Source organism: Sycon ciliatum, chromosome 3 (assembly GCF_964019385.1).
Source record: "Sycon ciliatum chromosome 3, ocSycCili1.1, whole genome shotgun sequence".
In the NCBI taxonomy this organism is placed as follows: Eukaryota; Metazoa; Porifera; class Calcarea; order Leucosolenida; family Sycettidae; genus Sycon; species Sycon ciliatum.
This window is the reverse complement of record NC_088645.1, coordinates 23,447,957-23,462,603: the sequence shown is the minus strand read 5'-3', so window position 1 is coordinate 23,462,603 and position 14,647 is coordinate 23,447,957. Positions and strand designations below refer to the sequence as shown.

At 46.1% G+C, this 14,647-nt stretch overlaps 1 protein-coding gene across 1 annotated transcript in view; it reads right to left on the bottom strand.

The window, feature by feature from the left end:
- The window catches only part of LOC135811804 (angiomotin-like), a 15,325-nt gene extending 2,803 nt beyond the window's left edge, over positions 1–12,522 (bottom strand). Inside the window, exons 1-4 of the mRNA XM_065325050.1 lie at positions 10,477–12,522; positions 6,312–6,340; positions 3,542–3,607; positions 2,111–2,644 (exon numbers count right to left, since the gene is read on the bottom strand). Coding sequence (XP_065181122.1) covers positions 2,111–2,644; positions 3,542–3,607; positions 6,312–6,340; positions 10,477–12,049 — 2,202 coding nt within the window. The 5' untranslated portion in view covers positions 12,050–12,522. The remainder of the gene's footprint in view (positions 1–2,110; positions 2,645–3,541; positions 3,608–6,311; positions 6,341–10,476) is intronic.
- Between the last annotated feature and the right edge of the window lie 2,125 nt (positions 12,523–14,647).

Genomic DNA, 14,647 nt, shown 5'->3' with positions numbered 1-14,647 from the left:
TCAACTCCAATCTTCTAACTTAAGGTCGATACAGTAGTTTGTATCACTATTAGTAGATAACATAGAATGGCTGCGCACTTTGTCTTTTTCATTGCAATTTTTTTAAACTTTCGTCTCCTCGTCGACTCTTTTAAAAAATAGTTGTAAAGGTTTCAACCACCTGAGCTAACGTTAATGCCCAGAAGAAAATCATCAAAGGAATGCACATCATCACGGCAATGAGTTATGTTATGCCATATTGTTGTGTGCGGCTGCGCGTGTAGCTATGTGTTGTACATGCGGCTGCGTTTGTGTCTCTGTGTCGTACATGATGCTGATCTCTGGTACCAAGAGTAAATGAAAACCAGAGTGTGCAGCTCGGATGGGTTGCTGTCACGGCAGAATTCGTGATTACATCATTCTAGTGATGTAGTGCGAACAAGCAGGATTCAAGCAGGTCTCCTTCTGCACAACTGCAGCTCAGTTGTACGAACTACGCCAATTCCCGCCTCAGATCTGCGCCAAATGTGATGTAATCACGGAATTTCGCCGTGACAGACACCCATAGCAGAAAAGGCCCCAAGCTGCACACTCTGCTTTTCATCTACTCTTGCTGGTACACGCTGCTGCGCTGTCTTCAAATGCTTAGTACAGTAAGTATCGTTTATAAAGTGACCGGATATAATGATATACCGGTTATAGTGATAGAAAACGTCAAAATCAAAATCAAATCAGAAAAAATACAGCTAAAATATCACTATATACACTATTATCGGCTATACCGATATATCGCTTATTGTGATGGCCTTCAGGAAGCAAACCATATCAAATGTACAGGAAAATATCGCATATAATGATCAAGAGTGATCTTTCTGCATGCTCTTGTCCGTTTCTGGCTGTGTTGCCTCTCACGATGATGTTGCCAACTCACGTACACAGCCACTCATGTCTATTTCTGGCTCTACGCAACTCGTTGGACACCGAGTACGTAGATCTACGATCTACGTGAGCACGGATCCAGCTCAGGCTTTTTTTGGAGAACACGCTGAAGAAGCAGCCATGCCACATGATGTATCGAAGTTCTAGTACATGTACAGTCTGTACTCGTACTGCACTGCCATGCACTGCTCTGTGTCATGCACCGGTACACCAGGTAGATCTACACAGTCCGCGGAGCATGCATGCACTTTCAGCATGCTTTTTCCAGCGTGTACGCATCATTTCATGTGCAGTCATGTGCCATGTGTCGGTCAAACATGCAAATCGGCTATAGTGATGCACCGGATATAGTGATACATTTTCGAAAATCAAAGGGGCACGTTATATCCGATATTTACTGTACATGCGGCTGCACCGTCTTCTGTCCCCTCCGTATGCACTCTTTCTCGTCTTGTCCCCGTTGTATACGCATTTCATCGTCTTGTCTCCGTTGTATTTGTCCAGTTGCCGTCTTGTGTCCGTCGTATTTGATCGTCTGCCGTCTTTGTCTGCCGTCTTTGTCTGCCGTCTCGTTCGGGACCAGTTGTATGATACATGTGCACAGATTTCGTCTCCATCGCCCCACTTTTGAACACAGATTTCGTCTCCATCGCCCCACTTTTGAACACAGATTTCGTCTCCATCGCCCCACTTTTGAACACAGATTTCGTCTCCATCGCCCCACTTTTGAACACAGATTTCGTCTCCATCGCCCCACTTTTGCCACGTCCCCACAATATATTTCCTTGTCTTGTCTTGTGGGAAGTCAGTTCTCTCGTCGGCTCCTGAAGTGTGTTTTAGAAAAACTTTCTCTCTCTCTCTCTCTCTCTCTCTCTCTCTCTCTCTCTCTCTCTCTCTCTCTCTCTCTCTCTCTCTCTCTCTCTCGGTAACGAGAACAACTAGTTTCCTAGTCCTTTTGTTTGTGTGGCGTGGCGAAAGGGTAGAAGTAGTTCGTCCTTCAACCGAGACGACAAATTATTCGTGAATCGTATTTCGTGAAGTTAATATTGCTGCCAGGCATTGCTGCCATTGCATTACAAACCCTACTGCGACTCCTGATTCTCTCGTTGCACTGCTATAATATCACCTTGTATTATATTACTTGAGCCTACTGTTCGATCATTATAACATTATTAAAAAGATAAGAACGTACCAAAGATGTCGACATTTCAGTGAGGACTCCTAGAATTTGGACCATCTCCGGATTCCAGATCTCCAGCTGCTGTCTCGACGTCTTGACCAGCGAATCTAGTCGATCCACACGCTTGCTCCATTCATCGCAATCCTGATAACTAGGATCAAAATCTAGATCTAGGCGTTTGCGAAGGTCGTACAGTCGATACAGCTCCTCCAGTTCATGGCGAGCCTGGACGTTTGTCTCACCTGGAGTGGACCAGAGTTGAGATAGGTCAGAGCGCATCACTGCCGCATCTCTGCTCAGCACATGCAGGGGTCTCTCATCGTACTCAGCTAACCGTGCGTGGAGTTTGGCTACATGGCGTTCCTCAGCGGAAACTCTCTCTTCCGCGCGACCAATCTTAGCTCGGAGAGTCTGACAAGCTGTCTCGGTTCTCTTGCATCTTCCTGACAACATTTCAGTATCTTTACGAAGCTTGTGAACCTCGTCTTGCTGCTTGGCACATTCCTTTCGCACTGTCTGTAGCTCAGCAAAGGCAATCCTGATAGCCTGAATGTCACATTTGCACACACACACACACACACACACACACACACACACACACACACACACGCGCGCGCACGAACACACACACACACGTGCATGCACGTGCATGCACACAGGCACGTACACACGCACAGACACACACACACACATACACACACACACACACGCACACACACACACACTCACACACACACACACACGCACACACACAAAACACAAACAAACGCATGTACACACATGCAGATATAGACATACATGTAGATTAAGAATGGTGTTTCCATACAACCACACACCAGCAAAGATCTTGTAAAGAACCTACAACCTACAACAGTAAATGACCCAAAACTTGATTCGGACTTATGTCAAAGTTTCCACAAATGCATAACTTCTTTAGAATGATCTGTTTTGTCGAAGGTTGAGAATTGTCCAGATCAAGTCATGCTGTTGTTGTAAAGTCTGGTTATCTTCTGCTGTGTCAGACACACAGACAGACTAATATACAGACAAACACAAATACACACACCAGTAGTGACTTGGACCTTATGTCACACTCAATAATCATATACGTATGCACAAGGAAATGAATTTTTCTCTTTGGCCTCAAGTTCTTTGTTGCACAGTCGGCCATTGCAGCTTACAACCCAAATTAGTCAGGTTGCTACACAGACACATGAGCAGACGGACGGACGAACAGGGGGGCGGACAGACAGACCGAACTCGATCCTCCCTCCGCTAATCCGGAAATGTCCACCGGAGGGTGAATTTCAAGATATGAACCCACTGACTTACGTTCCCACCACCCAGTTGGCAGGGGCAGGGTGAAGGCAGTCAGTATCAGGACGCCATCCACACGCCATCCTAACTTTATACCCACACACAAGCAAGCATGTTGACTCTTACTTCTAGCTTGTCTTTGTCGATTGTGACATCATGACTTGCTGCGGTCTGCCTATTTTGGCGAGTTTTCTGTTGCAAGTTGAAACAACAAAGACTAGAGTAATGGTAAAGAGGTAACCAGAAATAAATGAATACTTTTAGAGGAACAGATTTCTGATGTAAGGTGTTCTCCTATTGATCTTCAGAATAGGATATAATAACACGATTTAAAAGATTGAAATGATCACGGATTTTGGCCTGTCGATTCCTCTTTAGCTTAAAGATCGATTAATCGATTTTAATCCTGAGCAAATTGAAATAGTGTTAAAATTTATTTGCTTGTTTCCACAAGCTATGTCTGTATCGTACCAAAAACCTGCATTAGTGGAAGGGTAGCTCATAAACATGGTAGTTTTGAAGTCAATTGAACCTCAGAACATGAACCATACTCCTGGCAACTGCATATCCACAGCGGAAACTCATTCAAACCAGTACTCAGTTTTGGACTCAAACCCATTATTTAGTAATCTATAACGTAATGATTAGTTGAGTTTTTTAAGGAATTATTGATCGGTTACTGAGTAATTGCTATAATCGTTTCAGCCCTAAAAAAATGATTATATCTTAAGATAAAATTAACGCAATGAATGAGCGAGCTGCGCATTTACATGTACGTTACCTGAACGTTTCGAGGCCATCTCATCTGAAGGATTACTGGCAAATTAATACTCGATCCAATAACTCAATATAAATAGGCACAGTGCAGAGTAGTACACTCAACTTTATTCCCGTACCTATGCAAAAGATGGCGGATATCAAACCATGGCGCAGTGTCACGAGCGAATGCCCCATGGGCCTCTCGAATGATAATAATTTGTGAGCATGTGTTTGTCACTTCGTCTTTTCATTGCTAAGCTACTGCATTATCATGGCAACTGAAGAATGGCTGTGACGTGACAATAGTGAGGTACTGTGCTGTGTGGTGTGGTGAGTGAGTGAACGGAGTGAATGCCCCAGGGGCCTCTCGCGGTGCTACTTGCCGTGCTATGCTGTTCCATCTATTGAAGTCACACCTGGCTATCACTACATGACTGTACTCTCACTAACACCCTTTATATTACTTGTATCCTCAGTGTAGTCTATCAGTATCGCCTTTGCTTAGACTTAATCTTTGCGCCTTAATTTTTGTGCCTAAGATGTGCCATTATGTTCCCCCCTTTTTTGCGCCTAAGATGCGCCATTATGATCCCCCCTTTTTTGCTACAAAAGGGTGAAGTTCAATATCTGTTAGCCATTCTACATTATCAACCTGCACTGACGAGATCCTGATGATCGAAACAGCTCCTGTCTGAAGGAGCAGAGTACAAACTGAAGTGTCGTTTTGCTGATGGTGTGCTGTGGCAACGTGTTGAGGTCGGCCGGAGAGCGCAACGGTGTGGTGTGGTGGTTGATAAGAATTTCAGTATAATTATGTATTATGACCAAATTTTCTTCTGCTATTTCCACTAAGAAACGAGCCCTGAAGGCATTTCAAACAAAAACCTTTCTCGGACAAAGATCTAGCTAGTTGCTAGTTCCATTCAAAGTGATGAAGCTTGAAAGCCATAGATAACTGGGCTAAATAATTTAATTGGTCAAATGCACATGCATAGCGCACAAAATGAACACCCACCCGGGTATGTACACGCCTACAGCCCTATAGTCCGTTTCAAAAAGATTAGCAATCAGGTTGTGGTCTTAAAAAGTATGAAGATAAGGGAAATTTCTACAACAAAGTAGATAACAGGGCTTGTTAGGGCACGGCAAATTATTGTTCTGTGAAGGTTTCGGAACAATTGGACCAACCATTTATTAAGGAATTAGAATTTCGGCCAGGTTTCTGGCCCTTTCCCATGGTTTACAATTAGCCCTGGAAACCAGTATCGATTATTTAACAAAACCCACGATTTATTCTTTCCTTTATGGCTTTGTGGATACGAATACTGTCTGCTGACCATGAAGTTGTGAGTTCAAATCCCAACCTATGTTCAAGTCAAACTTTTTTCCAATGGTTTGCTGATCGTGCAAGACAAAGAAGGTGGCTGCGCCAAACGACTTGTTATTGTTGGAGCTCGCGCTTCCTGCCGAACTGACTGACACTTGACTGGCTCACGCCATGTGAACACACCCACAACACTGAAACGGTGTGAGTGAATACGGAAGTCATTGCGCTGTAGCTACATGTACGTTAGTACAATTTCTTCGACCCGGGTTGATTTCAACCCTCCCCTTGGGCGAAATTTAACCCCGGGTCAAGCGCAATGCGTCATGTAAATGGCCATTCATTTTGTGTACATGGCGGGTTGAAATCTGACCCGGGTCGAACTCAACCCGGGTTGAAACGCCTCATGTAAACACAGCCTAGGACTCGTTTGTTGTAAACCAGACGTACACGTACCGCCGTGAGTGAGTTCTCATTTTTCATGCTTTCACGCGGAATAGTTCTTCGAGTTCACAGTGAGATTTTCCAGGCAGCGTTCGAGCGCTCATACGGTAAGACGGCAAACTCCCCGGGCGATCGCCAGGATTGTTAATCTTTCTGAAACTGACTGGAGTACAGAACTCCGTACATCTGTACAATATGCATAAGGACCACTTTCCGTACATCACCGGCACTCCGTCATCGCCACCAACCACCACCACAGTCGCCACCACCACCACCACAACTAAATCAAGTGTTCATGGACAACAACAATAGCCACTGGCATCTCTGAGGAGGAGAATCAGAGCACCAGCTACATACGACAGAGCTTACCCACCACGCAGGGATTGGCCGTGAAACACCTAAGCACAGGGATGATATGAGCATGCAGAAACACAACGGAAATCAGAGACCAGCATTGAGATCAATTACTGCTATTTTGTTGTTCGATCTACCTTGCCGGACTTTATTCAAGTACACAAGATAAATGCAAGCTAAAAGGTGATATTTTGCTTCGACCAAAAAACCAGCTGGTCAAGTGACAATGGGGTGAGTTTTTACCGAAACTTGTTGGGCAGTAGAATGCCGTAATTGCGAATGATTATGCTCCTGGCAATTTGAACATTCGCATTTTTTAAATGTGATTCGCTTCCCAAAGTAAGTAAGTAAATTATCGTATCCGTCCCCGAAGGGAACTCACGACGGCCGCTAACACCCGATAAACCCTAGCGGCAGATGCAGCGCCTAACGGTGGGGGTGAGTGGGTAAGTCTCACAACCACTGGCACAAGTGCCGAAAACGACCCCATTAGCTGCATCCATGTACCCCTTGTGCCTGGCCACAAGTTCCCAGTTGACTGTGGGTAGCAGCACGGCTGGAAAAACCGCTCCCAGGCAGGACTTGAACCAGGTACCTCTCGTATCTCAATCATGGTCTTTGACCAACCCACTGTGCCTGTCTTTTGGCTTCCCAAAGATGCCATAATTTTTCGCAACTTATGCTTTTCGCAACCGTGCCAAAACAAGTGCTAGTTGCTGAAATCGCATCCATATTTTCAGAAAAAGCTCAAAAGTTGCTAATATCGCAACCTAAAATTGGAGAGGTCTTGTGCAAAAACTTACAAAAAAGGGAGAAGTGCAGCGACAGCAAACTCGTACATCTACATCCTTTCCTACACCACTTTACACAGTGCCAGTAGCCTGTTGCATGTACATGTATCCTACATCATGTAGATCTACATCATTCCAGTGCAAGGGAATGCACATTATCATAACTACCGTTGATCTACTGTTTCTCTGAAATCAGTCTGAAGGCAGGTGAGAAATGAGCGAGTACGAGTATGCATTTGTCCGACATGTAGTCGGTGAGTCGGTGACTAGACCTTTTGACCCCATGCCATGGGGTCAATTCAGACTCAATTGGGCTTGAAAGTGATGACGTCAAAAACGGCCAAGGAGTAGTAAGTTGACATCAGATTTCTATTTTGGATCCACTAAGGTGTGACTTCGCTATTGCCTCAGTATGTGGGTGCATAGCAACCCACTCATGTCGTATGCAGGTGTGACTTTTACTTCGCCACCAGTTGTCAACCCTCCCCCAGTAGCCAAGGCAGTCAGTTTCACTGGCTACATCACCTTGCTGTGAGTAAGACCGCTTGAAATGTGCTTGGATCCATACAAAAACTGGATCCAAGTGGATCCAGTTTTTGAATTTTTGAAATTGTTGCTATGCTGTGACGTAGCACTTTCAAGCCCTATTGCGCCAAGGTTGCGGAAAAGTTGCGAAATAGTTCACGAAAATTGCGAAAGTTGCGAAAATTGCGAAAGTTGCGATTTCTTCCTAAACAACAAAAAGTTGCGAAAAAAGTGGCGAGCATCTTTGGGGAAGGGCTACACACCACATCCTTTACAGTAAAACCTGCGATCACCGCACGCACGCCCTTGGTGCAGCGCAAACTGATATGTTACTATTTATTTGATGATGAAGAAGAAAAAGAAGAAGACTTGGGAGAAAAAAAAACAGGAAGAAGAAGCACACTCAACAGGAGAACCAGATTCCTAATACGTGTGTGTGTGTGTGTGTGTGTGTGTGTGTGTGTGTGTGTGCGCGCGCGTGTGTGTGTGTGTGTGTGTGTGTGTGTGTGTGTGTGTGTGTGTGTGTGTGTGTGTATGTGAGCTGGCCAGAAAAAGCCACTTCATAGCTGTGTGGTGTAGACCAGGCTGAATAGTGGCGGTCAATTCTTCAGCCTTGCAAGCTGTTGAATGGTGCAATCCTAGCACAAGCTGCTATGGCTTCTGCTGTAGCATCGCTATCATCGCCTCTGGCGATGGGTGTCCAAGGGGGGGGGGGGGTGTATGTGTGTGTGTGTGTGTGTGTGTGTGTGTGTGTATGTGTGTGTGTGTGTGTGTGAGTGCGTGCGTGCATGCAAAGTAATACAAATATGACGTAATGAGTAGATGCACATCACGCCCCTTCGAGATGTTGCGAAACATGTGACAGCAACACGTACCATAAATAAAACAAAAATGAAGAATGAAAACAACAAAGCCAAGGCAGCAGAAATTGACAGTAGTGATCAGAAATGTTAATCATAGGACTGTCCATGATGTGAACCAACGTTTAAACACTGGTGTGGCTTGCGCTAACGGGTGCTGAGGCGGTGGCGGCAGGGAAGAGGCGGCAGCAGCAGCCGGCAGGACAACCAACGATGCAGGCACAAGTGGGCGATACGGACGCAGGAATCTGCGGTTCTGCCAGTAAATTCGACCACTAGCCAGCTTCACTAGATAATCCCGATGACTACCGACAGCAACAACGATCCCACGCATAGACCACTGTTTGGTGCGCGGGTGCTGAATGTCCACGTGAGTGCCGATGCGGAGCTGCTGCAATGAGCGACGAGTTGGCGATGTGTTTGCGACTGCATCATCAGATGGCATGGCATTCTCATCAAGGGTTGTCGCCTTGGATAGCCAGGAGGAATCAAACTCCTTCCAATATGCCATAACAAACGAACTGGGGACTACCATCGATACATAGAACGGCAGGAACACCGGCAAGAAAGCACCATTCTTGTGTGCTCACGATGGTAGCTGTGAGTCAGTCAAGTGACAATTCAAGTCGGCAGGAAAACCGCAAGCTCCCATGTACGGAGCAACGCACAATTCCCTAAGTATCGCCGAAGTCGCACCAATCTCTTCTTCACAATGGTGTCCCCAGCGCAGGCTTGAGAATTAGATTGTTTGTAGGCAACGACGTTGCGAATGGCCAACGACCCTCGGCATTTGTCCAGCACCTCCATGAGCGATACTGCCTCATGCTGCTATCTGGTGTTCATGAGATGCTTGTCGTGCTGAAACGAAGTGTCTCTGTAAGTTTGTATCACTGGTGATGGTTTGGTCTGGAGAGCACTATAAGTTTTGCTCTTTATACAATCTTCCTCAGCCTATTCAAGCTCAACACTGTGTGTTGAGCAGGGAGTGGTGCTTTCTTGCAGGTTTGCCGAGTGGAAGGTTCGATGGACTTCTCGTGTGCTCTGGCTGGCAGTCGTGAGTCAGTCAAGTGAGTCGGCAGAAAAAGCGCGAGCTTCCATGTAGGGAGCAACACACGATTCCCCAGAGTGGAGCGATTACTGTATAAGTTGTTTGTCACAGGTAAACTTGAGAGTTCAAAAAAATCTTTCCCGCATCCCGCGTTTGATTGGGGTCCGCTTGTTGCGGTGAATTTTCAATGGCACTCATACCTTGGTTATCCGGACCCCGACGTTACGGGCACTTCAGTCTACCGGGCACACTTTGGACGAGTTTTAGTAGAAATATTACTACTCTTTTGACGAGTTTCAGTGGAAATATTACTACTCTTTTGTCACTTTTCGTGGAAATGGTGATGTCACATGCCATATCCACGGCCTTTCCCATCAAAATGTATGTGATTCGGAGTAACAGACATGTCGAAGTTACGATCAGTGCGCAGTCCCAGACAGCCCTGATAAAGGACGTATGAGTGTACTGCACTCTGGCCCATGAAAATGTGTCTGGTCATACAGTCAACTTTGCGTATAACGACACTCGGCGGGGCATCAGAAAAGTGTCCTTATTCGCAAAGTGCCGTTATACCCGAAGTCTCATTATATGTATTACAGTTAGATGGGACTTTGCTCTGGGCATGGAAATTCTGTCGTTATTCGCAAATTTTCATTATATCCGCAGTCGTTATTAGCGAAGTTGACTGTACAGGATTCCCCTTGGTATAGAGTCCGACAAACACAGGTGTTTACTGATTAACTTTGCTTTCGGCAGAATTCATTTTGACTTCTCATGTCCTCGCTTTCATGCCCTTTTAGAAGCCTTGCTTTGAATTTTTTGCTCTAGATTTTGGAGGCTTGAATCACCATACATCAAGTAGAAGGATGTCACTGTACTTCACGTAATGGCCTCGGCTATTATAGAATTTCCATCAAAAATACTTGATAAAATGAAGAAATACGGCATCTCCTTACCTCGAGACGAACAGGAATTAAGGCCCCTAGCATAATCATGAAACGAAGGTATCGGCAGTCTCTCCCGAAGCACGTGTAGCTCGTTGACTCGCGCCATCGCCGTCTCCATGACCTTCAGCAACGTCTCCACATCCGAGCAGAGTAGCCATGTGGATGCAACATCCTGCGTGTCCTCCGTGTTGAGAGCAGTAAGGCGTTCCCGCAGTTTGCTGCGCCGCTCTGCAATCTCTTGCACAACAGTGACTAGTGGCGTCCTCTCATGTTTCCACAAGAGAACATTCAGGTTTGCACTCTGCTCCTCAAGTTTGGCGATTGCTTCTTCGAGCACTCTGAGACGCTCTTTGAGTTCCCTTTCGTCGCTGTCGTAACCATGGAGACGATTCTCCAGAACACACTTCTCCTCACGTAGCTTGCTGGTGCTTTCCTTGAGCTGTTCATGCTCCTGGTGCGCCCTTGGTACTTCTTGGAGCAGGTGATCTGCTGAACCGGTGTGAAGTGCTTCCAGGCATAGTCGAGTGTCAGTGAGGATGGGACGTTTGTCTGGGTCCGGTTCCAGCAATGTCATCACTAGCGTGTTGAATTCAGTTACGTACTCACTGGGTAATGGTTTGATGTCGACATGTTCCATGTTGTACATCACCTCGTGACCATTTCTGTATGCGCCTGGATAGTCAGGTAGCGGATGAGCTTTCATCACAAACTCGTATATCAGGACGCCCACAGTCCAGCCGGTCTGCCTGTCATACTCAGTCCATGAACAGCCGCCGCCAACCGACCATCCCCGGCAGTAGGACTGTCTGTGAACCTCCGGTGCAGCATGCTGGGTGTTGTCCAAACCGTAGCTAAAGTATTGCAAGTCGTTTTCGAGGTCCAGGTACTTTTCACGACCAATCCCTGCCAGGACAATGTCGCCATTGCTGTTGAGTAGCAAGTGTTCCAATTTCAGGTCACAGTGCACTATGCCTTTGTCCTTCAAGAAACACACAGCATCCACCAGTTGCATGGACCATTTCTTGGCCTGTGCATAGGGCACTGGTCTGTCACCACGACTTTTCACATAATCCGCAACTGTTTGCTCGTGGAGATCAAACAATACAAACTGGGCACGGCGACCACTGCGAGCAGACGCTGACTTATCTATAGCACCCTTCACATGCTCAGGTAGCTGCTCCCACAGCTCATCCTCAATGATATCCTCAAACCACGTCAAAATACCAACGACATTCTTGTGCCTCAGGACTCGACTACGTTTCACCCACTCATGCTCTCGAATATAGGTAGGCCTGCTAATGTCGTCGATTGCAGGGATGGGCGACCGACCGCCAGTCGACCTGAATGCGGCCGAACTCCAACTTCGTTTATAGTGGTAGAACAACTTGAGCGCGTATAATTTATTAGGCGGCAGTCCGCCCAGCGTGCACCGCACAGCGAATACGCTACCCTGAGAGCCATGGGCTAACACTCGGACAAACTGGAAATCCGAGGAGAGCGCGTGGTGCAGGATGGACCGCTGCTCTTCAACATCAACATCAGCTACTTCGGGATTTGAATGAAACGAAGCCATTGCCGGCATTGGAGGCGCCAACACTCACTTCATAATTCACAGTAGCTAGGCTGTGACTGACACACGTACAGACTAGTGACCAGATTCTACGAGCAGAGCCTTACGGCCTTGGCGACTCCGCGACGAGATGCAACCAACTGCTGCTACCGGTAGCCCAATCCGAGACAGTCAGTAGATCTACCCAGGGTGTCCTTATCCCAACACTACAAGTCAACGGAAAGTTCTCAATGATTATCATGATTATGTCCAGCTGAGCAAACAGGAGCCGTTCAAACGAATCCGTCAGAAAAAATCAGAAGGAAAAGCTGCGGAAATCACTGTTTCTGGCTATCGAGCCTGTCCCCGGTTTTGCAGTCACTCTTTAGCCTTGGCATGGAGTCGAGTGGGAACATTTTGGACCGGTCGCACATATATTCGGACGCAGCCGGAAATGCGAATCCGCACTGCTGTTCAACTCTGGGCTTGAAACCAGGACTTCAGACCGTCTACAGTAAGATCGGGCACCGAAGAACGCAGGGGCTCGAGCGCAGCCTAGGAAAGTAAGTTCTTAGCCAGACCGTTCTTATTCACACGCGCGCGGCGAGTCGAGTGACGTCATGACGTTTGTCATGTACACACGTGGTAGTGCAATGTACAAGTGTAGTACTTCTAAACTAGTGGGTGTCGTAAATGGGAATGACTGTACATGTAGCAGTTACTGTTTACACGTGTACATGACACTCACCTCCCATACATGTACAATGTAGATCTACGTACAATGTAGATCTAGTGTTCTTAAATCTGATAATTCTAGCCTGGACTGTTCTTAAATTTTGCCGGTTTTCCAGCCTGGGTGTTCTTCGGCGAGGTGTTCTTCGGCGCCCGATCTTACTGTACTGTACAATCATAATAAATTCTTTATCATTGACCGGGGTTGGGAAAGGTGGCCTCTGCCCTCTGGTCGACTCCATCGAAGACGTTTGAGGTTATCGAGCCCTTTGCGGAGCTTGTCCTAAGTAAATGGTCCGCTGTTCGGTGACCTTCAAACGTCAAGTGTAGATCTACCAGTCTTCGTGACCTGATTGCACAGTCTCGACGCTCGCATCATTTGCGTTCTTGGCCACGTATAAACAGTTCAGAGTAGAGCCTACACGCTCTCTTCCATTGACACTGCAATAGTTCAACTCATATCACAATAATCATTCCGACGTTTCGGCAAATTGCCTTCATCAGGTTCACGAACCTGATGAAGGCAATTTGCCGAAACGTTGGAATGATTATTGTGAAATGAGTTGAACAGAACTATTGCAGTCTCAATGGAAGAGAGCGTGTAGGCTCTGCTCTGAACTAAGTAATAGTTACTTTTAGAATTCTGAAGTAACAATCCCTGGCTTGGCTGGGCTTGCATACAACTGTAGTATATCGGAGCTTCGATTATGACAGTGTAATGCCAGTCCCAAAGGGACTTTCCCTTGCTCAAGATCGAGACAGCACTTCAAAGAGTGCACGGACTAAATCAGATCTTGAACAGTCAGACGTGCACAATTTAGCAGAAAACTGACAAGGAGTACTGAGACATTCCAGGGCATGAAAGACAGCTTGAGCGCTGCTCGATAGCGCTAAAGGCCACCAACTAAACCATAATCTTGAACAATTTAGCACACAATTGACAAGGCGTGCTGACACATTAGAGAGGTTAAGGGCATGTTCGAATAGTCTTCATCAACATTACCGTTCAAACAATTTTTTAAAGGAGATTAGTTGAAGTGCCCCTATAGAACGGTTTCTATCATTTTAGAGTTTTTCAGTGGAATTGTCATGGCGATAATGACATCCGATCGGATCTACAATCTCGACGCACACATGACGTAGCTATTCCAAACTCTTCGCAACTAATTCACCTCTCCCATCGGATGAGGTTGTGGAATTTCGAGGAGTTTCGTTTTCTGAAGAGGCCAATGAGGCACCTCTTCAGAAAAACGAAACTCCTCGAAAAGTCAAAGAGTGACAATTCCAACGCACCCTATTAAAGATGCACGTTATTTCTGACATGACGCGAAAGTTCAGCTCGCGTTATTTGACTCGCGCGTCGAAAAACAACGCGAGTGACCTGCAGCTCACGTCGAAATTTGGAGTTTTACGCCAAATTTGACGTGAAATTGCGCGTCACGTCGAAAATAACGCGCATCTTAATAGAGAGGTTAATAATACATGTATGTTCACGTCAAATTTGGAGTTAAACTCCAAATTTCGATGTGAGCAGCAGGTAACTCGCGTTGTTTTTCGATGACGCGAGCCAAATATCGCGAGCTAAACTTTTGCGTCACATCACTGTCATCAGAAATAACGCGCATCTTTAATTTAACCTCTCTATTGTATTCTCTATCAGTCACGCATAACTCACATCCTGCCTGCCACAGCCTGCTTTGCACAATATTACGTAAAATTACTACCCCTCGTATTTTGGCTACGGCCACAGCGAGAATTTAAACAAATAAAGATTAAAATAATTATTTGCACATGACACATCCGCTCTGCCCTATAGCTATACCTACCCTGGATCTCACTGGCCACGCAAACAGAGCAGTTGTTTGCTGGGCTTGACACTGTACTGGCAAGGAGTTTACA